General features: G+C 39.2%; 1 protein-coding gene across 12 annotated transcripts in view; it reads left to right on the forward strand.

Moving 5' to 3' along the window:
* PATJ (PATJ crumbs cell polarity complex component) overlaps positions 1–26,454 on the forward strand; it is a 309,148-nt gene that overhangs the window by 99,954 nt on the left and 182,740 nt on the right. For all 12 annotated transcript variants that reach the window (XR_004974443.1, XM_036352893.1, XM_036352882.1 and 9 more), the window contains 5 exons: positions 10,448–10,657; positions 15,108–15,227; positions 16,797–17,192; positions 19,041–19,164; positions 23,665–23,839. Coding sequence is in view for 11 of the 12 variants with exons in the window: in XM_036352893.1 (XP_036208786.1) it covers positions 10,448–10,657; positions 15,108–15,227; positions 16,797–17,192; positions 19,041–19,164; positions 23,665–23,839 (1,025 nt within the window). In the remaining variant the exon portion in view is untranslated. The remainder of the gene's footprint in view (positions 1–10,447; positions 10,658–15,107; positions 15,228–16,796; positions 17,193–19,040; positions 19,165–23,664; positions 23,840–26,454) is intronic.

Here is a 26,454-nt window from a genome sequence, read left to right on the forward strand (position 1 = left end):
ATTAGGGATTGAGTCTGCAATCTGAGCATGTGCCCTGACCGGGAATCCAACTGGTGACCTCTTGGTTCATGGTTTGTTGCTCAACCATTGAGCCACACCAGCCTGGCTAGGATATTTCTTATTTATAAATTCATTTTCTACTTTAAAATGTTTTTGTAAAATATACATAACAAAAGTTATCACAACCATTTTTAAGTGTATAGTTTTATAGTGTTAAGTATTATTCAAATTTCAACGAATGTAATTTTAATAGAGGGTGTGACTTTGCACTTCTATACTACTGTTTGCCTGGTGGAACCCCAGCCATTTCAGCCAGATAATGGGATTTTTAGATAAAAGACAGTTGTGTGATTTGTTTTTGTTTTCCTTACAACTAGTGAAAGTCCTGGGCCAGGAGTGAATGGTAAATGTGTAAACAATTACAGCATAACATACATTTTTCAAGAGATGAAATATCCAAGGAACATATGTAATATCCAATAAGAATATCTAGTAGGATACAATAAGGGGATAAAAGAAAGCAACAGTCTTTAAAAAGTCTTTAAGATAGGACTCCCACTTGAACCATTTTGAATACTATGGTGCTTAAAGTAGATTTTTAAAGTACTAATCTATCCTAATATATAAAAAGCCAGGGGCCATCACAACCAAAACAGTCGAATGGATGACCGAAAAGCAGGCTGCGTGGGGCGACAAGGCTGGCAGAGAGGTTAGTGAGGGACAACCAAACAACTGAATAGCAGGCTGTGTGGGATGATGAGGCCAGCATGGGGGTTAGTGAGGGATGACCAAATGACTGAACAGCAGACTGCGTGGGTGACCAGGCCGGCAGGGGGGGCAGTAAGGGAAAACCAGGCCAGCACTGGGGACAGTTGGGGGCGACCAGGCCAGCAGGGGGAGCAGTTGGGGGTGACCAGGCTGGCAGGGGGCGGGGTGGGGGGCAGTTAGGGGCGATCAGGTAGGCAGGCAGAGGTGGTTAGGGGTGAACAGGCTGGCTGGCAAGGGGGGCAGTTAAGGGGGACCAGGCAGGCAAGCAGGTGTCAGCGGTCCCAGATTGTGAGAGGGAACCTGGATTGGAGAGGGTGCAGGCTGGGCTGAGGGGGACCCACCCCCCCTCCCCCATGCACGAATTTCATCCACCGGGCCTCTAGTCTATAATAATAAAAGCATAATATGCTAATTAGACTGGACATCCTTCCAGACCAAGCCGAGGCTGTGAGGGAAGTCCAGGTCCCAGGTGCCTGCCAGTGGCTGGAGGGAAGCCCGGGTCCTGGGTGCCAGAGGGAAGCCAGTGTGGGCAGCCGGGGGAAGGAAGGCCTATTCTTGTATGAATTTCGTGCATTGGGCCTTTAGTACAGAGTAAAATTACCTGCAAGCTTATGTATTTTTTTCTGCTTTAGAATATATTTTGATCTTTTTGCAGTCTTCTCTGTCCTCTTCTCTTCCACTGAACTTTTAATTGCCTCACTTATTGTGCTTACTGTGCTGCTTAGGGACTATTTAGCTGTATGTGTGATGAGTGGAAAAATCTATTCTTAATGCCTAATAGTATTTAGGAAGTAATAAGACACAAGGAGCCAGGAACCATATCAGTTTAATCTATCTTGAGTGCACTGAATGTATTTTGTGGGTACTTACTTTGAACATGATGATGTGGTTCTTGGTATGATTAGTATAATACTTGGCTATATTATAAAATAGTTAAAAATGGGGTTAGATTCTGATGAGATAGCTTTCTCATAATTCATTATAATCATTTAGTTATTGCCTTGTGTTCACTATAAATACATTTATTTCTCTTTCCTAAGGGTAACTGCTTAGCTTGTTGGTCAAATCAGAAGAAGCTCTTTTAGTATAATTAATTATGTGCCACTTTTTTAAACCAAGACTATGCTTGAGATTTTAATTCAACTAATAGTCCCTGACATGTCTTTTCTTGCTATCTAAAAATGGCAAAGGGAAAAAAAGGTTGTTTTAAGACTCACATAAGAAAAGGGCATTGTCCTATATATTTTGTTGTATCTTCTGTTTTGATGGTGGAATACTCAGAAAGTTAGAATTTGTGTAGTCAGTGGCCTTTTTCTAATTTCTTAAAAGATATCACTAACAAAAACATATCATACTTGTGCCCATAGTGTATCTCTTTTTCATTGTTGATGCTGTGTTTTGAATTGGCTTTCATTATCCCCTGCTTGTTATAGAGTTTTGTGAATGTTTTGGTGGAAATTAATGACAAATTTGACTCACGATACTCTGTCAAATTTAGTTAGAAGAGTTCAGAGTTGGTAGAATGGATTATAAATGTCATGTATCCAACTTTCCCATTTTACAATTAAGGAAACAGACACAGAGAAATGAAGAACTTATAAAACTATACACAGCCAGGCTGGCCCCAAGCTGGGACTCAAAACTTGTCCCTCACTTCTAATCCATACCCATTTTGCCACTGGTGGATTGACTATCTGTCGTCTTGACTCTCCTGTGTATATTTTTTCCTTTAAAGAAAATCTTTGGATTCCTGTTTCCTGCCTGACATTGCTACCAATGGAAATTTTAATTTATGCCAGATGTATAGCAGAGCATCTGAAAATCACTGTCTTTTCCTTAAGACGTATTTCTCTCTCTCTCTCTCTCTCTCTCTCTCTCTCTCTCTCTCTCTCTCTCTCTCTCTCTCTCTCTCTCTCTCTGTAAAGGAACCCTTCCTTTGCCTTTCTTTATACCCACTTCCTTTTGTTGCCTCCCTCCAGGATGGGATAGTTAGCTATTTCCCATTTAAACTTAGTGGCTTTTTTTTTTTTTCCTGCATTCTCCCTTTTAGTAAATTCCTCAAGATCTGATTTTGAAAATTTACTTCACTGTTAATTTATTTAGATTTTAACTCAATGCTTTTTAGTTCAAATAATAGTGGCCACATTTAAGAGAATACTCTTTATGAATAAAATATTTGGTTACTTGCTGCTTTCATAGTTTTCTCTTAGTTGACAATTATTGAGTTTGGACAATTCTCATAAAATACTACAGAGCTAGCTACCTTATGTTATTCAGAAATTAATATGTATAGATCCTATAAAATTATCTTTCAAACATACTTCCCCATAAGAATAAATATTTGTGGAATGAAGCTTAGTAGCCTAATTCCGTAATAGTGTACACCACAGCACTGAATTCATTGGTTAGGAGATCTGTTCATTTGTAGAGCACTTTGTATTTCATCGTTGTTCAAAATTGTTTTTCTAGTCATTCCCTGGAGTCATTTCACTTTGGTGAAGGTCTCCTGTAGTACAGGAGAGCATGTATTTTGGCTGTGGTGAGCTATATATACAACAGCACAGAACTTCAATCACACAGCATTAAGACCATATAAATTAACCTTGTTTCCTCTCATGAGTGCACTATAGGCCAATTTTATATGTGACTTAGTTGACAATGAGTGTCAAAGTTATCAAAGGTAAGGTAATTTATACACAAATTTCTATCTGAGATAAACGATGGCCTATCTCCTTACCTTCCTGCTGTGATCTTTAACTTCCTATTACATTACTTAATGTTTTCCAAAGTTTGGGTGTTGGATACAGAATAGATTTTAAAAGAAGAAAAACAAAGTTGTTATTTATTTTGAATCCATATGGTTAAGTCATTGTTACACTGTGGTTTTTGTTTTTCTTCATTGGAGTAGTACTCCAATGCCTATAAATGTTGACTGTCAGAGCAGTCCATGGTGTCTGTCTCATGTGCCTCTTGTTTTAAAAAATGCCTTACTTATAATGCACTGGCCACTTTATCAAATGTGACCGCTTTTCTTCCTGTTCATTTCGTCTGGGTCTTTATGTAACATTCCCTGCTGCGTTCCTTGCACCGAGCTTGCCATGCTTGTTTGTCTGTATTTGCAGTTTTCGTATTGGAGCAGCTTTATAGCTAGAGTTCTCTGCCTCTCACAGAGCTCACATTTCAACAGAACCACCTCCCCATCCCAGGTGACGCCCCTGCACTCTGCTTGAGTTTATGTGAACTCTGGTCTCTTTGATCTGTGGGAATGTCCACAAATATTCATATAATACATTTTACAGATGCTTCAGAAACTTTGAATCCCATCCATTTGAGCATAATGAGTGTCATATGTTTGTATCTGTTCATGTAAAGGTGTTCTTAGCTCACCAAATGAATGGATTCTTGAGAAAGTAAACGTAAATGAAAACTCTGGCAAACAAAGTTTACCTGTCCGTGCAGCTTGCTGCACATTAAGGAGCTCAGTTTTATGTGCTTGGGCAATGGAATAAGTTTATCTTCTGGCAATTTGCCTTCTTTCTACATTCATTCATTCACTTCGCAAATTCTTACCTTAAGATAGAGGAGCACATCCCTTAATGGCTAAGAGCATAAACTCTGGAACTTCACTGAGTGGTTTAAATTCTGGTTCTGCCATTTATCAACTGTGTGCTTTGGTTGAGTTATTTAATTTTCCTCTCCCCTAATTTTCTCATCTGGAAAGTAGGAATAAATAAGGGCACCTACCTCATGTGGGTGTGAGGATTAAATAGGTTCAAATAAGTAAGATGCTTAGAACATGCCTGGCCTGGCAAGGGCTGAGGAAGTATGCCCAGTTGACGTTGCTGTTATTGTTGTAATTCATATATGATGGTACGCCTTTGGCGTGTTTATCATCCACTGAGGAGAGAGAAACCGAATAGATTCAGTCATTTGATATTTCAACTGCTATTCAGTGCCTTCTATGTGGCAGGCACTGTAGTAGGCCCTGGAAATAAAACAGCAAATAAACAAACCTATTCTTGCTCTCATGAAGCTTATTTTTAGTAGGGAAGATGGTTAAAATAATTTCAGTAAAATGTCAAAAATTTTATCATAGGGAAAATGTAAGGTGCTGTGAATACATCTAGCAGGAGGACCTAACTTACTCCAGGGGATCAGGGGCAGTAAGGAAAATGTATGATGACAAATGCTATGCTGGTAGGTCTTTCTTAGGTTTAGAGACAGTGTGGGGGGCGAATGGGAGTGGGCAGTGATATATGTGGGAACAGCGAAAGGAGACCAGACTGCTCTCCAGATCTGAAGTAATTTCTCTGCCAAAAAGTTGGGACCTTGTCCTGAAGGCTGTATCACTGACGTGTTTGAAGCAGAGGAGGAATTATGGTCACATTTTTATTTTTAAAGTCATTCTTTTATCTCCCTAGAAAATAGGCTGATGGAGGCAAGATTGGAGACAGGTAGACTTATTGGGAGGCTGTAGCAGTTGCACAGGCTAGAAATAATGAGAAACTGAATCAAGGTAGTGGCAGTGGAAATGGAGAGACAGGATCAGATGGAGGAGAGAGATCAAAGTGACTTGCCTTAGTCAGCAACTCAGTGGAGGGGTGAGGGAGAGTAAGTGAATACGTGGGTATATGGTAATACCACTCAGGGAGGATGGGAGGAGAGGAGTCAGTTTGTCAGCTTGGATCTCCCCCAACATTGACACATCCTGTATCTCAGGGGTCCTCAAACTACAGCCCACGGGCCACATGCGGCCCGCCGAAAACATTTGTTTTTTTACTTCAAAATAAGATATGTGCAGTGTGCATAGGAATTTGTTCATAGTTTTTTTTTTAAACTAAGTCCGGCCCTCCAAGGGTCTGAGGGACAGTGAACTGGCCCCCTGTTTAAAAAGTTTGAGGACCCCTGCTGTATCTATATATATAAAAGCCTAATATGCAAAGTGACCCCTCAGGAGTTTGACCGGGAGTTCGATCGCTCGCTGTGATGTGCGTTGACCACCATGCAGTGGCACGGAACAAAGGAAGACCCCAGCCGGCCGCTGGTAGCCGCTAGGGACCCTACCTGTGCATGAATTTCATGCACTGGGCCTCTAGTTTATAATAAATATCAAACATTAGCATTACTTTGAGAGACGTCAAAGATCTTTATATCCATTGCTCTTCAGACAGGTATGGTGATGTTATTCACTTGTGAGGCAGCAGTTAGGTGGGTTCTCTTGGGAATTTACAGCTAGTAGTGAGGAGAATTCAGGTGAGATCTACTTTCTTATATAGTATTCTGATGAAAGTTGGCTGCTCTAAATTGATTATAGGCATGTGATAATTTTTTTAAAAGAGCTGTAGGGAACAACTTTCATCAGTGGTTGAGTTGAAGCAATCAGATGGAATATCGTTAGAATCCTATCTAATAAAAGAGAAACATGGTAATTAGCGTACAACCGCTACCCTTCCCATTGGCTAATCAGGGCGATATGCAAATTAACTGCCAGCCAAGATGGCGGCCGGCAGCCAGGCAGCTTGAAACTAACATGAGGCTTGCTTGCTTCAGTGACAGAGGACTCCAACGTTCCCCGCCTGCCACTGCAGGCCTCTGAGCTGCAACTCTAAGCAACTATGTAACAAATATAGAAGCTAAACAAAACCCCAGAAACCTGCTTTAGTCCGCCGTGCTTCAGCCAGCAGGATCGCAACATTGTAAGCAAAGGCCAGAAACCTACTTTCAGCAGCGGAGGCCTAAGAGCTGGAGCCAAGCCTCGAAGCTAAAGCTGGCCCAGAATTAAAAAAAAAGAAGAAGAAAAGGAGCGGTTGGGAGCTTCAGTCACCCCCAGCCTGAAAACAGCCCTCAGCCCCTCACCCAGGCTGGCCAGGCACCCCAGTGGGGACCCCCACCCTGAAGGATGTGTGACCAGCTGCAAACAGCCATTATCCCCTCACCCAGGCTGGCCAGGCACCCCAGTGGGGACCCCCACCCTGAAGAATCTGTGACCAGCTGCAAACAGCCATCATCCCCTCACCCAGGCTGGCCAGGCACCCCAGTGGGGACCCTCACCCTGATACAGAACACCCTTCAGGGCAAACCAGCCGGCACCCACCCATGAACCAGGCCTTACCCTATATAGTAAAAGGGTAATATGCCTCCCAGCACCGGGATCAGCGTGACAGGGGGCAGCGCCCAAACCCCCTGATCACCCTGCGGCTCTGTGTGTGACAGGGTGCGGCGCCCCAACCCCCTGATGGGCCCTGCTCTGTGTATGACAGGGGGTGGCGCCGCAACCCCCCCATCGACCCTGCCTTGAGTGTGACAGGGGACAGTGCCCCAACCCCCCAATCAGCCCTACCCTGAGCGTGACTGAGGGTGGCATCACAACCTCCCAATCGGCCCTGCTCTGAGCCCGACCAGGGGCTGCACCTAGGGATTGGGCCTGCCCTCTGCCACCCGGGAACAGGCCTAAGCCAGCAGGTTGTTATCTCCCGAGGGGTCCCAGACTGCGAGAGGGCACAGGCCGGGCTGAGGGACCCCCGCCCCACCCCCACCCCCAGTGCACAAATTTTTGTGCACCGGGCCTCTAGTATGTATATATAATGACATAAGGCTTTTGAATAAAGAGGGGGAAATATCCTTCCGAAGAGCATGGCTTATATAGTAAAAGATGTGTCTTGTGTTTTGTGATTGGTCTTTAGTGCCCTCTACTGGCTGCTTAGCCTAAAACATCTTGATTCTTGAATACAGTGTTCCTTGCAGTGTTATTTACCAAAACGAGAAAACTTAAGAGATTTTAAACTTGGGTAAAGGAGATAAAAACTGATGGGGACTTAAAAATCTGCCTGGGGCCAAAGAGTTGGATAGAGGTTTTGAGAAATATCCTTATAACATTCTGTTGGATATAACATGGTTATGATATTATGGACTATATTTTCAGAAAATAGACTTTTCTGGTGAGAAGCAGCCTGAATCTGGCTGTGTGTGTTTTTCTTGCCTTTTTAGCATTTTTTTAAATGCAGCAAAGCCTCAGGAACAGTAGCCACCCCAGTAGGCAGTGGCAGCCACTTTCCCCATAGGGTGGCTGCTACATGTGATGACCATGACAGGAAATGGCTGTGACTCAGTAAGGCCACTTCCTTCAGCTGTGTGGGAAATCACACAGTCTGAAAGTCATCCCAAAAAATGAAGCAGTGATTATACACTATGGGCCGTCTTCAGAGGTGGCTTGTCTTCTCCTGAGTGACAAAGGAGCTGCCTTTGGGTTCCCTCCTCCAGGAAAAGTGGTGCTAGATTAGATTTAGTGCTTAGAATCACTAGAGGGCTAAGCCTGAGTAAATGTTAGTGAGCAAGCACACCTGACACTAGCCTGAGCTCTAAAGAAGACTGGACTTTGTGTAAATAAGTGCTCATCGTGACTTCTCCATTATGTCCTGGCTGCTTGTCCTTTGAAATGTTTCTAATTATTTTAACAAAACCAATTCACCTATTTATTGGGTTAAAAATACTACCATTTGATCTGGTGTTATATGAAACTACAGAGGTCACTCATACCAACCTGGTGAAGTCATTTATTTGCTTTTGGTATATTTTACTGTTGCCGTTTTCTCTAAGAAAGTTGAGTAATTACTAATATGAAGTAATGCTAGCTGCTTTCTGTGCATTTCAGGAGGGGAATAAGCTATTATGTAGTTTCCCTTCCCCCCCAATAAAAAAGCTTTCCATCAAAAACTGACATCCTAAATGAAGGACATAATTGTACAGCTTATTTATTAGCGTGTCAAACTTAAAATGTAATGGTTTCATATTTCAAAATGAAAAGTGTGTTGTGATTCATGGTTGCCAGTGACAAAATAGACAGCTCTTTTATATTGCTGCGCTGATTGCCTGCTGATACACCACTGTATTTTTTATTTCTTTCTTTTTTAATTTTTTTTTATTTTGGTTCTTTTCTGTTCTCTTCCTATGCAATAGCTCCCTCTACTTGAAAATATTGGTGTAATTATAGTTTAACACTCTGTACTTTGTTAATGAGTTCCCATGACAGTTTGTAATTTTGTTCCTCTTCATAAATACGTGGGGTTAAACATCAGGTAAGGTTAGAAATTTACCAAGACTCTCTTGACTTGGGAGTGGAAAAGCAAGGTTAGTTAAGGAAAGTAAGATCGGTTGTGGGAAGGCATTTTTTAAGGAATTAGCTGTGTAGCCTTTGGTGATTCATATACAGCATATTTGTTTAAAATTCCTTGCAGTACTTGAAAATGAACCTTGGCGTCTGAAACACAGAGGCATAAGAAACTGGGGAGTTCAAGGGAAGCACCAAACACTTCAAACAGACATAGCCTAGAACTTGGCAGATTCTCACTTTGTCAACTCCAAAGGCTTATCATTCTAACGCAAAATGTGGCAGTTTCTCTCTACTTGCCAGGGAGAGGTTTAATGGAAACAGTAGTAGGAATCTCTTGTTACTACATCTTGCCTTTATAGAACAGTCTGCGTAATGAAACAACAGGAGCAGAATAGACAAACCAAAGCGAGGGCTCCTATTACCGGGATTCTTTGTTCTCTTCCTTACTAAGTCTGAGGTTGGTGATAGTACCATATACCTCCACCATTAGGGCAGATTAAGAGATTTTACTCAACCAGAATATTTCCATGTGAATATGTCTTTGCATTCACAATTCTTTATTTCCAATGTCTTCTGTTATTATGGTGCAGGCCAAGTAGCAGAGCATGATGGTCAGAAGTGAGCAAGGTGATCTTGGCAAGTTTCCTTAACTCTCTGACTCTCATTTTCCTTGTGAAATACATGTGCCTGACAACACATCCTGCCACGTCCTAAAGTTCTTTTTAAGGATTAGTTGAATTAATAATTGTCAGGCACTTAGAACAGAGCCTGACAAAAGTAAGTGCTACATATCAGTGTTCATTGAATAAAATTAAAAATAATAGTGGGGTTATGAATTGATTTTTATTAACCAAATGTATTTATGTCACTGTTCTCTTCAGTGCTTAATGAAAAGAAATATGGATGAGAGAGATTTGCACATTGGCTTTGTTCATGAATTCATACTCATTTTCTGTGTATACCTACATATGAATCATTCTCACCTAGGGGTACCTATACTCTGTCATAATTTTAGGTTATGTTACTTTAAAACATACTCTTAAAATGCAGTGGAATATGCCATGGTTTCCATGTCATTTTTTTTTTAACATAAGTGACTTAGCAGGAGGATTTTATAGGAGGAATTCCTAAGAATGGAGCACCATGTAGTCCACTTCTCTTGAAGCTTACTTATTGCCCAAGAGCAATAACAGATGGGCTTACCTTTGACCCATAGTGTGACTGCGCTTGAGGATGTCAGAGAATCTTGCCCAGTTGTCCCTAGACCTCTGGTTATTCAACAAAACATGTCACCCAAAGTTGAAAAAAGAAATGTATGTGTATGGAGCACTCAGACATGCACTTTTTGAAATTGTTAAGGTTATGTCTTCACCTTGATACGAGCCGATATCTGTGTGGATGTTTAGAGTGGTAGTGTAATAGGTTGTGTCCCCTTTGGAAGAACATCGCCAGGATGCCAGGCACAGGAAGTAAACAGTTAACTGAGAGGCATGAGTAAACACACACTGTCTGAAGGCTGAATATTTGCTTTTGGAGCTGACTCATCTTTCTTCTTTGTGTGATCATTAGGACCCCTTAGATTCCACAAGATCAGTGATTGTGATTCGTTCCCTGGTGGCCGATGGTGTTGCGGAAAGAAGTGGAGAACTACTACCTGGAGACCGCCTGGTGTCGGTCAATCAGTACTGTCTGGACAACACCAAACTTGCTGATGCTGTGGAAGTGTTGAAAGCTGTGCCACCAGGCACTGTCCGCCTTGGCATCTGTAAGCCTTTGGGGGTAAGTTGTTGAATTTGGTTAATGTAGGAGGTGGCAATAGTGTCATAGTTGAGAACATGGATTGTGGAGACAAATGCACCTGGCCTCAAGCCCCTGTTCTACTGCTTACTATATGTGTATCCTTGTGTAAGTTTCTTACCATCCTTGTCCGACAGAATCAGAAGAAATACTGTCTATCTCATAGGGTTTTGGGAATTAAAGATGATATTCAGTAAGTGTTTTAGCACATTGTTACATAAATGCTACCTGCTAACATTACTAGTCCTACTACTACCAGGTTGACTACTATCTTTATCTTCATCCTTTTAGCACAGTCTTCTAGGGTCTTGTCACATTCCTTATGATGTAAATTAGAATAAGTCTATGTATGCATTTTAACTTTCATTTTGGAATGATGTTGAGATGGCATGATAAGTTGAGATCCAGTTAACCATATCATATGTACTAATAGCAATGAGGTTTTAATATGCTTTTCTCACCATCGAAGTGCCTTGTAACCTTACCATCTAAACACCTATATGGCCCAGCCATCTTAAAGTCATCTTATTGCATAATCTCTTGTACTGGGTCAGGTTACTATTTATGACTGAAGGCCTCTTTACAGGTGCTATTGTGGTTCCTCAATGCAAAAAAAAATTGATGATAATTTTCAAGCAGCGTTAAAGTATTATTAAGTGCTTACTATATGTCAGTCAGTGTTTTAAGTCCTTTACATCTATTAACTTATTTACAGGACTTTCAGAAGTAGTTCTCTTATTACCCTTATCACAGATTAGTCAATCAAGACACAGAGTTGAGTAACTTATCCAAAGTGATATAACTGTTCAGGGGCAGAACTGGAATTTGAACTCAGCAGAGTGGCCTTAGACCCATGCTCTTAGCCACTATGCTCTATATTCCTGTTTTAATTTGTTGACACTAGTGTAGTTTGCATGCAACATGCCTGAAACAGTATGGTTAGAGTGTTGGACTGGATTTCAAGAAATCTGGGCTCGGTTTCTAACTTTGCTCTGAGTTAGCCCAGAGGGTTTCAAACACAAAAATATATGATATACCTAAGAATCACCTGGGAGGCGACAGTTTCCTAGGTTTTACTGTCAGAGGTTTGACTTAAGAATTCTGATCCGCTCAAGAATCTGCCTCTTCAGTGAGCCACCCATGTAATCCTATTGCCAGATTTTGCACTTTGAAAAACATTGTCCTCATAATTTGATAATTAGGTACACTGCTTTTCTTCTCTAAACCTATCTTTTTACTTCTGAAAAGACTGAATGAATAAGACTAGAAAGCTCCTAAAATCTTTCTTAACTCTAAAATCCTTTTATTTTATGAAATATATTAGCATCCTACAAGTGTTCCTATAGATAGATATGTTTATATATATACACATATATATGTGTGTGTATATATATATATATATACACACGTATATATACACGTATATATACACGTATATATACACGTATATATGTGTGTATATATAGCTATAGATAGATTCATGCATTACATATAGTATTTTTGCATTGGAGAACATCAATTTGACCTTCTGTGATTCATGTATTACATATGAAGACGTCTATATATTACTATCAGACACTTTAAATATTTCAAAATGGGATATAGCACACAGCTTAGTCAAGTTCTTGACTCCGTACTGTATATTTGATATGTGGGTGTTGCCATAGCTAACGTATAACATGAGATGCCTAGTTTTATTTTTGGACAAATTAAGAAAGGGTAAACTTGATATTTTATGGGGATCTCATTTTCTTGGTATTTTAGATTGTAGCAGGAACTTTGTCTAGATTTTCCCTGATGATTACTTGCCTGATTATTTGGCCTACTAGAGGAAATCACAAACCAGTTATGGCCTCTAAGACTCAAACAGCATGACTTTACTTGTAAGCAGCTTAAGGAAGTGTTTCAGGCAGTAGAAAAAAATGGAGCTTAGTACCAGCTGGGTGTGGATTCCTATGCTATTTCTGGCAGGGGTCGAGCTACAGAAACCTCAGGACCTCAGAGCCTCACTTTAGAGGGCTTCAGAATGAAAAAATTGTGCGATGCACCTTTGTCCAGACTTCCTTGGTGACTAGAAGGCTGTCAGGTTACTTGGGAGTGGGAGGCCAATAAAGAAATGAGAGAAAGGTCATTTTCAAGACTAACAATTCTTAGTGGAATTACCACTAAGTGATTCCTACTTTAACATCTGGGTTCTTTTAGCAAAACTATCTGTTTATGAGCTGTAAATAGTGATGCGTGGGTCTTTTCTGAGGTGTCTGTCTCTTTCTCTCATGGTTCATTTGGTGGCCACTTACGAAACCACCTAATGTTTACTGAGCATTTGCACAGTCCTCGGCAGACGTGGGGATGGAGTGTGAATAAAAAGGCCCAAAGTCAGGTTGGGGCAGAAAGATTATGAATATACAACAGGAGAACAAAGTATTTTTTTAAAATATATTTTATTGATTTTTTTACAGAGAGGAAGGGAGAGGGATAGAGAGTCAGAAACATCGATGAGAGAGGAACATCAATTCAGCTGCCACCTTCACACTCCCCACTGGGGATGTCCCCGCAACCAAGGTACATGCCCTTGACTGGAATCGAACCCGGGACCCCTCAGTCCACAGGCTGACGCTCTATCCACTGAACCAAACCGGTCAGGGCAAGAAGAAAGTATTTTTTAAAAAAGTTTTGTATCGTATATATCTGTTATCTATGTATTTATAAATATTATGGACTCTTATATTTTAGTCATATATAGATGCATATTTTCAATAAAATAATTTTTATGTTAACCACAAATGTGATTTAACTTCCCTTTTCTACAAACTCACCTCAGATGAGCCAGATCCTAAAAATGAATGAACTGATTTTTAAAACTGCATTGTATCTTCAGAACTAACAGAATAGAGCTGGCAATGGAGTTCTTGAGCCAGACAGCTATGGTCTTTGCTTCATTCTGTGATTTGCAAGGCCATGTGTCCTTGGGTCACTTATTTACCTCACCAGCTCCCTGCTTCCTCATCTATAAGGTGGGCATTGCCTGGCATGGTGGTTGAGATCACAGACTCTAGAGCCACACAGCCAGGGTTCAAATTCTCGGTGTGTAACCGACTAGTTATGTTACACAGGACCAATTACTGTGTCCCTTTTACTAATCTGTAAAATGGGGCTAATAGCCCTAGCTGGTTTTGCTCAGTGGATAGAGCGTCAGCCTATGGACCGAAGGGTCCCAGGTTCAATTCTAGTCAAAGGCAAATGCCTGGGTTGCGGGCTCGATCCCCAGTGTGGGGCGTGCAGAAGACAAATGATCAATGATTCTCTCTCATCATTGATGTTTCTATCTCTCCCTTTCCCTTCCTCTCTGAAATAAAAAAAAAAAAAATTTTTTTAAATGGGGTTAATAAGAGCACATACATATTAACAACTACATTAAATGAATTGAATTATTTAAAGTGCTTAGATCTGCACCAGTGGTTTTGCTGTTATTTTTAGACAAATATAAAATCCTGACCTTATAGGATGTTGTAAAGATTATGCTGAGATAAAAAATAAAATAATAATAATTAAAAAATAAAATATGTATAAGTTACTGCATTTCAATTCTAACGAGAATGGTAAAAATTTTTTTAAAATTTCAATGCAATTTTAGAGATAAAACTAAATTTTAAAAAGATTATGCTGAGGTAAAGCATATAAAAATATTTGCCATGGCTTGTGATATGAAGCTAGGACTTGATAAAGAGTGGCTGTTATGACCTGGCACTGATATTGAGGTGATAAGCCCCAGAATGGCTGTGTCTCTTCTGATGGAGAGTGAGTACACTGTGCCCTTGTTAAAGGTTTTGAAAATCACCCTGTAAACACTTGTACATTTTTTTATAATAAGGTCCATTCCTGGGAAAGTGATTTTTTTCCTTAAGTCATATTTAAAAATAAAAAGTGTGAGAAGCTTTGACTTGAATATGGCTTTCTTTTTAATTGTTAAAGTCTGTTCTAATCAAACAAGGTGCATACATTTTATTATGTACTTGCACTTAATGGAAAAATAAGAATTAATCTGAAGAGAGTTTGAAATGAAGGTATTTTCTTGATTATAAAAGTGTTTCTGTGGTTGCCAGAGGGGCGAGGGTGGGAAATGAGTGAAGGTGGTCAAAAGGTACAAACTTCCAGTTTTAAGATAAATAAGTTGTAAGGATGTAATGTAAGGCATGGTGACTGTACTTAATACTGCACTGTATATTTGAAAGTTGCAGATGTTAACTAAATTTATTGTGGTAATCATTTTGCAATATATACATATATTAAATCATTTTTATACAACTAAAACTAATATAATGTTATATGTCAATTATATCTCAGTACAAAAAAATAGTTTCATGATTGACAAAAACATTTCTTCAGTTATGCAGAAAAGTAGAAAATAAAATAAAAATGCTTCTATTTTCAGGAAGATGATAAAGAGGAAGAAAGTCATTATCTTTTACATTCAAACACTAATGAAGACAAGACTGAAATTTCAGGAGCAATTCATGATATAAATTCATCTTTAATCCTTGAAGCACCCAAGGTATTTAGTACATTTATTTCCCGTTTGAATGGTTTGCTGTGAGCTAATGTTGCTATAAAGAAGACAATGCTTGTTACCACTCCCTTAGCTAAATATATAGAGTTCAAATAATCCCCTCTCTATCTTTATTATTATTTTTTAAACTGAAATCTTTTCTCTCTTGTATCACATTGCCTCCATAAATGACATAGGCCAGTGTAAGGCATTTTCAAAGAACAAACATACTTTCTTTTATACTAATATTTCTTAAAATTTTGAGGGTAGAACATATTTTTGAAAATAGACCTGCATTTATAATGATGTAGAAAACAGCTATGCAAAAGAACTTCTTATTAAATACTTTCTAAAGAAAGATTTAGTTCAACCCTAATTTTTGCTTCAATTTTAGAAAGTTAATTTTAGAGCTTTTCCTTTTTTTTATTTTTAAAATGAACTGTGCTTATTTTGCTCTTTGCAGTTAGAGTATGGTTTTGCTTTACTTGGTAACAGCTGTCTTTTGATATTCTTTACATAATTTGTTGACAGTGTCTCAAGCTGACAGATAGTCCATTATATTTCTTAGTGTAGACTTTTTTGGTTAAAATTTCATAAACACATGCCATGTCCAAATATACCTTCTACACACAGCTTTTTTTTTAAAAAATAAGTAGGTTGTAGTATATGGTATACTGTATTAATATACAAGTTTTGCCACAGTGATATTTAGCTGCAAGTGAGGAAGTAATGGGAAAGAATAGGTTCATTTCCAGGAATTTATACTTAGTAATACTTAAAATAGGACCTGTCATTGATCCCTTAGAAGGAAAAGGGCATCATTGTGATCAGCACCTTGATGTCGCTAAGAATTAGATCAAAGGCTCAACAGCTCCATAGCATTACCAAAACTCAGCAATGTTCCTGCGCGTCTATGACTATTTAGCTTCAGTTGTATGTACTTGTTCTTCTAACTAGTGAAATATAAATTAATTTAAAAGCATACTGTATTTATTCCTTTTTGTTACATATTTTCAAAGCAGATGAAAAAAATCTATTTCTATTTATAGTATATTATCAGAGTCATATTCAAAGTAGTGAGACATATGCCTCTTATCTTTAGTTTAAGTGGAATGTTTGTTTTTTTCCAAGTAGCCGTGATGTCTTTTGAGTTACGTAAGCTTGAAAATCCTGATCTTTTAAGTCTTTGCTTTTGTAAGTATTAATATGAAGTGTTTTTGTATTTATGTACTACTTTTTTTATGAGATCCATGAGTTAAATATTCAGTGTAGCAGTTTAACAAAATTGCTATTTCTGACTGAGCGTTTTCAGGTGGTTAATGTATAATGAACCTTTTAGAATAGCCATTCACCTTGCCAAGGGCAGATTTTAGCCTCTGATTTATTGTTTGTCCCTTTCCCGGGTGGAAGGTTGTGTGGTAGTGAGCTTGTATTTCTCCGTGTGTGTAATGGAGAGCAGTTCATGTTAACCATGTATTGGCATGTAACAACGTCCCTGCAGCTACAGCAGGGGTTACTCTTCCAGCTTTAAGAGGGTGTAGCTTGACGTTTTTTGCAACCTTTTTTTTTTTACAGGAATTTAGAGATGAACCCTATTTTAAAGAAGAACTTGTGGATGAGCCACTTCTAAATTTGGGAAGATCTTTCCAGTCCCAACAAAAAGAGATAGACAATAGCAAGGAGGCCTGGGAAATGCATGAATTTCTGACTCCTGGATTGCAGGAAATGGGCGAAGAAAGAGAAATGCTTGTTGATGAAGAATATGAGCTCTATCAAGATTACTTTCCGTCCATGGAGTTGTATCCCTCCTCACACATTCAAGAGGCTGCTCCTGTTCCGTCCATGAAGGAACTTCACTTTGGTACACAGTGGTTCTGTGACAGTGAACCACCTGAGCCTCAAGAAGCAAGGTCCATGATGAGTGTATATTCCCCGGAGACACAACAGTATGGCTACAGCACTGAAAACGTGGTAAGGGGTGTTTTAGAACAGATCTTTCCTCCTTCCCTGTCTCCTCCCCTTCCTATTCCAGTCACTAAGTCATGAAACTTAAAAAATATATATTAATGAATCACTTCATAATTAATCATTTTTCCAAGATGTTACTATACAGTGTGTTGCTGTAAGTAAAAGCTCATCTTTTCTGCATCACACAACTTTCAGTTTCAGCCAATAAGCTCCTGTTGCTTTGCTTTATATATATTTTTTTCTTTTGCTTTGCCTTTTTAGTGATGCTTTTCTCCTAATTACCCATTTCAAGGAAGAGGTCTCTTGCCATTTGATTTTTTTTTTTTTAATTCCCTCAGGAAAATACATTTCTATGTTTCTCACATAGTGTATATGTCCAGGCAAGTCAAGGCAAATTTATTAAAGATTGTTTATAACTCACTTAACCACACTTTCTCTGTATTATATATGATACTAAATAGAGAGTCACTGAACTCTAGGAAATCATCTTTACATTTGTGATACTGCCCATTTACAACTGGGCAGGAAAGCATTATATTTTAATAGGTTTGCCCTTGCTATTAAATCACCAATAAACTTTATCTTTTATAAAATTAGAGTTAGCTGGTCACCAATTGGGATCATTTATTAGGGACATTTTTTCGTGTGTGTTTTTTTTTCCTATCCCCAATTAGATTCCAGGTAAATGGAAAGGAAGTTATTGTATAGCGATATGCAGCAGTATATTCATTCAGGTACAGTATGGCGCTCCCCCCACCGAGGTTAACAGCTTCCCTGCAGTGATGTGCAAAGTGTGTTTGCATCTGCTCTTTCACAGGGCAGCTAGGACTGGGTTTCCCCTTTGCCTCCCTTAGACCTCTCCTCCCTTTTACCCTTCTGCCAATGCTTGAGGGTCCTTCCGCCATGCAGGGCACTGGACTAGACGTATTTATGGAACCCCAGAGGATTCCTCATCATAGAGGACTCTGGGCAGTCTACCAGAGAACAGATGTTTTGGGATTGTGTGAATAATACCTTGATTTGGGAATAGGTGACACACAGAATCACCTGGTGTGTTGCCATTGACAGTGGTGGCCATGATGTTGTCATTTAATTTTATGCTCATAAAAGTTTTTTAAAAATCCTATATAATAAAGAGCTAATATGCTAATTAGTCCAAACAGCAGAATGACCGTCTGGACAACCTTCCGGATGAAGCGAGGGTCGAGCCCCTTGCACGAATTTCGTGCATCAGGCCTCTAGTATCATAATAAAATACTTCAGTAAAAATTGTACGTCCTGGAAGATTGTAACTTTGGGAAACCATAAAAGATTTGTGTAAAAAGAGGACAAAGAGGAAAGTGTGATAAATTATTGACTGTGCTTATCTTTGGTTTTAGGTTTGGGACATTGAGTGTTCCCCATGCAGATAAGAGTGCTAGGAAGGGTGTAGCAAAGGCTTAGAGCTGTGGAAATTTACCAGGGATCTGGGGATCAGCTATTTACGTGGTGGTCCAGCGGGCTCAGGAGGTAGTGTGTCAACCATTGACCTTGCTTAACTGGCTAGATCTTTTATTCCTCGACCTTGGTGAATGTTTATGTTAAGTCCACTTATTAATGTTTAGAAAAACAAATTTGTTGTTTAAAAAAATCCAGTATTTAGGGAAAAAACACAGGTTTTTCTAGCCTGTACTCCTGCAACTATTAAGTTACCAGCGTTCATTACTGCTTGCTACAGCATAAACCGTTACTTGAGAAGGCCTGTTTTCAGGGCCAGTTTTCCACTATCATTATTGTCTGTTTAAACAACATTATAGTGTTCCGCATTTTATCATAAAGTACTAATGCGTTTCTGTTTTCCTTCCTCTCGAGATGAAAGAAAATTTTGGCATCAATTCCCATCCCTCCATATCCTCAACTGAAGGAAACAGTCAACAAGGCAGATTCGATGATCTGGAAAATCTTAATTCGTTAACACAAAGCAGTCTGGAGTTGGGTTTGTGGTTTTTGTTTCTCCTGAACAGAAATTACATTATTTTGCAATCTTTCCGTTTTATTTTTGTATGTGATCAATTTTATGTTTCCATTTCATTCATTCTGGCATTTCAAATTTAAATCAGTTTATTAATCTGCTTCCAAATATCTGGAAGAATAACAGTTGTTCCTATTTTAACTTAGAGTGTTCAGATTTTGTTTTCTGAGATGGCTGCATTTTCTCTGCCTCATTTTGCTTTTTATTATCAGGATGAATTAAAACTAAAACTAATACCCAAGGCTGAATCTGAAATAAGTCTCTACTGATATATATTGAAACCTTTGATGCTATTAAGTGGTACTGTTAGCTCACTGAATGGGGTTGTTAAATATTAATAAAGAGAGGCATATTTTAAACATTTATGAAACATTTTTATAGTCATATATTACAGTCAATTTCGGTACATTAATAACTTAGTTTCCATTAAAGAATCCTGAAAGTATTGTGCCTCTCTCTGTTTCCCCCCAGTATCGATTCTTATATAATTTTGAAAACTTGACTTTAACAAATAATTTTTTTCATCCAACACTGAAATATCAAATGTTATAATATTAGGATCCCTAGGTGAAACTGTTAAATTCTTTTGTAGCACTGGGATTTATAGAGCCATTGTTCAGGATTCATGCTGTCCTTCACCTGTTATGACACTACTTATAGGAAAAATCTTTTTCTATGGGAAATTCTTGTGTGTATGGTAATATGTCATAAGGAGAGAGAAAGAACTACAAAAAATCATGTAACAGGTTTATGTAAGTGTAATTTTTTTTGAGAGAGAGAAAGAGAAAGAATGGAATTCTTCATGGTAAAGATTGAAGACATTTGTGAGATAATAACAATGATCAATTCCTGTGAGTCAACAGAGGTAATTTTGAATATCTAAGGTTAGATGAGTCCATCCAGTTTTGCATGATGTGTAACTGATCATGACTAGGGGAAAATATGGGAAATTTTTTACCAAAATTCTCTAAGTATACTATTTTTTTGTTGTTGTTTAAATTGATTTCAGAGAGGGAGAGAGAAATAGAAACATCAATGATGAGAGAGAATCATTGATTGGCTCCCTCCTGTACACACCACACTGGGGATCAAGCCCGCAACCTGGGCATGTGCCCTGATGGGGAATCAAATTGTGACCTCCTGTTTCATAGATTGACACTCAACCACTGAGCACACCAGCCAGGCAAGGATATTGTTGTGTGTGTGTGTGTTAATAAAAATCCACCACATTTCTATAGTCCTCCAATTATTAAATACTTGGGAAAGGTTTAAAGCACCAATTAACAAATAAATGAATTAATAGACCATATCCATGTGATTACCATTGATACTTTATAACAATCTTGATACTCTTGTGGCTCAGATAATTTTTGGTTGGAGGGTTGAACTGTGCATTGCAGGATGTTTAGCAGCTTCCCTGCCTTCTAACCCTACATGCCACTGCTACTCCCACCCCAGTCATGATCAAAATCAAAATGTCTCTAGACATGCCAAATGTCCCTTGGGAGGCAAAATTGCCACTGCTTTGGACCTATTTATGCCTTATAACATCAGGATTGAAAGGAACAGACAAGAAAAATGGGGTGGGTTATTATGAGAAGAGACAGTGGAGTTGGGAAAACTATGGGCAAAGAGATATTCTCTTCATGGGATGATCTAGTCCCCCCTAGGTGACTCCAAAGTTAGTTCCACTGCCTTCTGCTGCCCATAGCGTTTCCTAGGTCTATTGTAACAAATTGTCACAGAATTAGTGGCTTAAAAGAATAGAAATGAATTCTCTCTGTGTTCTGGAGGCCAGAAGTCCAAAATCAAGGTGCTGTGCTCCCTCCCAGGGTGCTAGGGAAGAACCTGTTCTTTGCCTCTTCCACCTACTGGTGGCTCCAGCATTCTTTGGCTTGTGGTTGCATCACTCCATTATCTGCCTCTGTCTTCACATGGCCTTCTTTTCTTCCTGCCTGTGTCTTCTCTTCTTTTTGTCTCTTATAAGTACATCTATCACTGGATTTAGGTCTCACTGTGGTAATCCAGGATTGTCTCATCTCAAGATACTAATATCTGCAAAAACGATTTCTTTCCCCAAGTAAGGTCACATTCATAAGTCCTGTAGCATAGATATACCTTTTAAGGGGTTCACCATTCAACCTACTACATTGCCTTAATGTAATATTTTGGAAGGCCCTGCAAATAATTTATTTTCAGAGATTATAGCTTTCAGAGTAAAGCTGTCTTAGACCTGTATTCCCTAGAAAATCATTCATAACCACATGCTTTTAGGAAAAATTTTTGAGAGCTCCAGAATTCCATGTGGCAGGCATGAGTATTTGGATCAAAGCTAATCATGGGTGGGCTGAGAAATTACTGATGCCGAGTCAATACAGATCTCAGCAGCATACATATTGAGTTAATTCTACTCAATTTCATTTTTCTCTCGAGAGCCCTGCCCAGCCTATGGCAGACTGTTCCAGTCCCAGGATCCTTAGGACTTAGCAGTTAACCTGCTGAGTCATCAGGCAGGCCTTCAGGCTTCTCCAAGCCTCTTTATTTCTTCAAGTGTAAAATGAATGATTTAGGCTAAGTGTTCTCTAAAGCCTCTTTCAAATCTCTAGCTCTCTGACCACTTTATAAGTAACAGACAATTCTAGATTTATCTAAGAACAATTAATTTAAAAACTGGTTTTAGAGAATCTATGTGTAAAGGACTATTCTTGACTCTATACTTTCTCCAAAATTCTGTATCCTCCAAGACCCTATACTCCTCATGGGCTATGAAACCAAGCCTACAAATTAGTATAATTAATGCTATAAAGCATACAAGATAAATTTTAAATCAGTAACACATTTAGTGTTACAAGATTTCCGAGAGAAATCAGTTCTTTTTCCCAATCTTTGCCCCTACCTGGAGTGGCCTCCAGTGAACCCTGGATGAATTTCTGTCACTGTGCCCAAGAGTCGGGCATACATACTCCATTGCATGCCAGTCTTGTACTGTAGACTAAGCTCTGAAGGGCAAGGCTTATCTCTGGTTACATTATCATAGCAGGTGCTCAAGAAATATTTGTCAAATGAGAGCGTGACGTGCTGCTTAGATGTGGTTATTTAACAACAGAATAAACCTCCCTTTCGTTCAGTTGCTGAGTTGTACGGTACCTAATCTCCTCTCTACTTGGATCCTTATTGCCATTATTTTGTTGACTATTTTTTTCTTCTTGTACCCCACTAAGTATAAGTCTTTTGAAAATGTTTCCCATTCCTCTCCTATAGGCATTAACTTCCATTTACCCAGAATATATATATTTTTTAAGTTCTCTGTTTTTCTAACCTTTGTGCTCCTGTTATGGCCATTACCTAACAACTGAAAAGGACTGGATTTGTTTTATGGGCTCCCGGGTACTGTGTGTGCTTGGCGAACAGCTTTGTAAAGTGAAACTGTGTTAAGCACTGTGAGAGATGAAAATGTGTGCCTGAAAAAAAAAAGAAAGAAAGAAAATGTGTGCCTGAGCACCGCCAAGGGTCCATGGAGGAGGAGGGGAGGGGGCAAAGGGCATGGGCAGCCTTCGTGTGGAGCAGGTAATGCAAAGTTTTAGACAAACTGCAGCAGCCTGTAAAACCCAGTGCTATAATTTAACAGGCTGCTTTTGCCAGCATAGTTGGATGGGAAATAGCTCTGCCAATAGAGCTGGTTTTCTGCTCTTAAGACTCTGGTTTTAGGCCATCCCTCTCAGAATCTTGATCCTACCCCTGGTCCCTCCTCAGTGGAGAGGAGGCAGGCATAAGCAGAGCTGGAAGAGTGAGGCGGGGATACAGATATGACTGCTTTGCAGAAATGTGGGCCCTGGTGGATGGGATAGAGGGTGCTTGGGGTAGGGGAAAGCAACTGAGACTTCCTTTCACAACCACCTAAATGTTACAGTTATTTTCACCCCCTCATCAGATTCTCTGTTGCATTACCAACCGATTAGATCCTGATTCTGAAGTTTCTAGATAAGATAAAAAGCAGAAGTCATAGTGAGTTTATTAGGAAATTTGTTCAGTATGAAAAAATGGAGAGTTTAGATGATGCTTATAGGAAAATCTAAAAGACTATATCTCTTATAAATTATTTCTAATTTCCTCCAAAATATACTATAAATGTATGGGCTTAAGGGAGGCATTTGATGTATAGTTCATCATATTTGAACCTGCAACCTGGGTATTATCCCTGACCAGAATTGAACCCACCAACCTTCAGCGTATGTGATAATGCTCCATCCAACTGAGCCACACCAGCCAGGGCTCTGGCTTCATTTTTCACCATAGTACTTGTCATCATCTGATGTATTAAATATTTTACTTATTTACTTTAATATAAATAAGTTTTCTTGCTAGAAGGGACTTGCCCTTGACAGATGCTCCTAACTGTTTGTTGAATGAATGAAGGATGAATGAAAGCATTTTGTGCTCACTATTTTTTGGTTTACTCCATAGGCATGATGATTCCGAATGATGTCCAAGGTCCTGGCTTGCTTGTTGAACTGCCCGCTATGGCTCAAAGAAGGCAGCAAGAAGATCTGCCCTTATACCAACTCCCCAGGACCCGAGTTGTTTCCAAGACCTCAGCACACACAGGAATATTGTCTTCGAGATACACCACTGATGCATAGTATGATTTCCTTTTCTTTTACATTATAAAATAGTTCTTTTTCATCTATAAAAATGAAACAGATATAATTATGGTGACACATTTGGAAAATACAGAAAAATACTTTGAATAAAATCCACTATATTAGACAATATACTAATTGTCTAATTATATACATACATAAAATTATGCCTTATATACAATTCTGTATTCTTGCAGTTGCATGCAAAATGGATCACATCGAGTATTTGCTTAGAAAATGGGAGGTTAATAGTTTATTTTTAACAACTCAAACAAGGAATATGTGGACAAATGAGGTAATGGATTTAAGAGTTAGATAATCTATAGGAATTGGTGTCTGGTAACATGTAGGAAGTGAGAGGGACTAGTTGATGATGATTCATGTTCCTGGAATGAAAAACCAAATGGATAGTGGGACCATTAGTTCTTCGATATAGTTTATAGGAGCATAAATAAGTTGGAAGGGAAAGTAATGAGTTCAGTTTGAGACATATTGAGGGTAAGTATTCATAGGACAACAAAGTGAAGTGGAGTCAATTGGATCCAGGATTCTTGGGATTAATGTTGAGGCTGTCCTGACATGGATAATTGGGGACAAGATCAGGCAAGCACTGGTGAAACTCCTGGGTTTGAGTAGCCTTTCATGGGAAGTTCAAGTAATAAGAAGAGCATAGGGTTAAAATTGGAGACCTGCAAAGCAGCAATATTAAAGGTATGAATGGAGGAAGAAAATAGGAAAGTGGAACAAAAGATAGAAGGAAATTCATGAACCAGAGGTTGACATAGAAATCAAAGGAAAAGAGCATTTTAACAAAAAAATCATCACATGCTACAGGGAGGTCAAGGTAGATAAAATGGAAACATTTTCATGGTGCGTGGCCATATGGTCTTTGGTAAGCACAGTTTTATTAGAGTGCATGGTGAATTGAGAATTGAACAAAAGGTCTGAAACTGGACAGACCAGTGTTTTGAGAATCCTGATCATGAAAAGAGGCAGGTAGAATGCATGAGGTAGGTAGATAGATAGATGATAGATGATAGATGATAGATAGATGATAGATAGATAGATAGATAGATAGATAGATAGATAGATAGATAGATAAAGATAGATGAGAGAGGAAGAATGAGAGAGAATATGTGTGTGTATCTGGCTGTGTCTTTCTGGAAACAATCCAGAAAAGAAATATGTAAATTCTAGGAAAGGGGGGGGGGGTGATTACACATAGTTCGTATAGAGAGCCAGTGACATTGATTTTTTTCTGTCATTTAGGGGAAAAGCTATTTACAAGAGTGTTGGGGTGCTAGTAGAGTGGCATTAAAAGGAGAAGTGTGAGAGTAGAGATTAGCTTTTAAAACAAGGGTAGGGGAGTAATGGCTTAGTGATGGAAGGGAGTTTAGAAAAATATTGGCCCCTCTTGCCAACTTCCCAGAGAGTAAGAGAATGAGCACTAACCACGTGAGTGTGGTATCATGACAAAGAACCAGCAGCTGTTGAGAGAACAGAAAAGGTATCGAGAGCATTCAGTGAAGAGGTTAGTGCATGGAGTAGTTTCTTTACAACTCAAGGAAATTCCACAGAGTGATGGGTAGTTTGGCTGGGCAGGTGTTGGAGGAGGGAGTGATATACGAAGGTGAAACCAGATGGTGTAGCACTGTGAGTACAGGAGAGGAGTGAACAAAGGAGCTGGAGGTACTGACATAGCATCACAGGAATGAGTGATAGGGTAGGATTGGCCCTAATGTTTTTATTAAACCCTTAGTCCAAGAATGATTTTATATCATCTATCAACACAATGATACTGTCTTCTCTATTCAGTAACCTGTCACCTTCTCCTAGAGTTTTAGATAGAAACTTCATGTAACATTGTTCTTTGTGCTTCTGCGTAGCTCATCTCTGAGTGGAAAGAGAAGACACAGATAGGCCCAACTAGGACAATCTGGTGGCTTTTCACGCAGCAGAACTGGAGTGCAGAGGGGCGGTGCTAGCAGGCCTGGCGTCCTAATGACCTAACCAGCTCCTGGAGGAACTCGCAGTGTTAAACAAGCAATGCATTTGTTTCTTTAGGAGAGATGCCTGGGAGTGGCAGTACTGGAAGGGTTAGCAATCTATTTTATGACTTTTATGTGGTCAAATTAATTTTTAAATGAGACACTTTTGTCTTTTAAATTTCTCTTATGCTTAGTGTTAATCATTGAATCTGGCTGAAGAATTCAGAAATGGGGCTACTTCTCTAAAGCTATAGAATTATTAACTGTAGAATTGGAAAAGGTCTAAACAAATTTCCAAACCCACCCCTCCTTCCTCACGCAGAAGACAAAATGGAACACCAGTTGTATCTTAATTCTCCCAGCTTCTGAGAGGGAAGATAGGCTTTACTCCTATCCCATTGTTTTTTTCTCCTAAAATGAGTACTTCAACAAGTCAATTTCTTATGCAAGCTCAGGTATTTAAGGGCCTCAACCTAATTTTGTCTTGGGAGATCAGTCTTGCATTTGAAAGTTGTACTTTTGGCTTGCTTGCATAGATTCAGGATATATTTAAGTCTCAGCAGGTTCCAGAAGACTTCCTGTAAATCTAGTCCCCGTTTTAATCTTTTAGCGAATGCCCATGGAGT

The sequence above is a fragment of the Myotis myotis genome, unplaced genomic scaffold, assembly GCF_014108235.1.
Source record: "Myotis myotis isolate mMyoMyo1 unplaced genomic scaffold, mMyoMyo1.p scaffold_m19_p_2, whole genome shotgun sequence".
Classification (NCBI taxonomy): Eukaryota; Metazoa; Chordata; class Mammalia; order Chiroptera; family Vespertilionidae; genus Myotis; species Myotis myotis.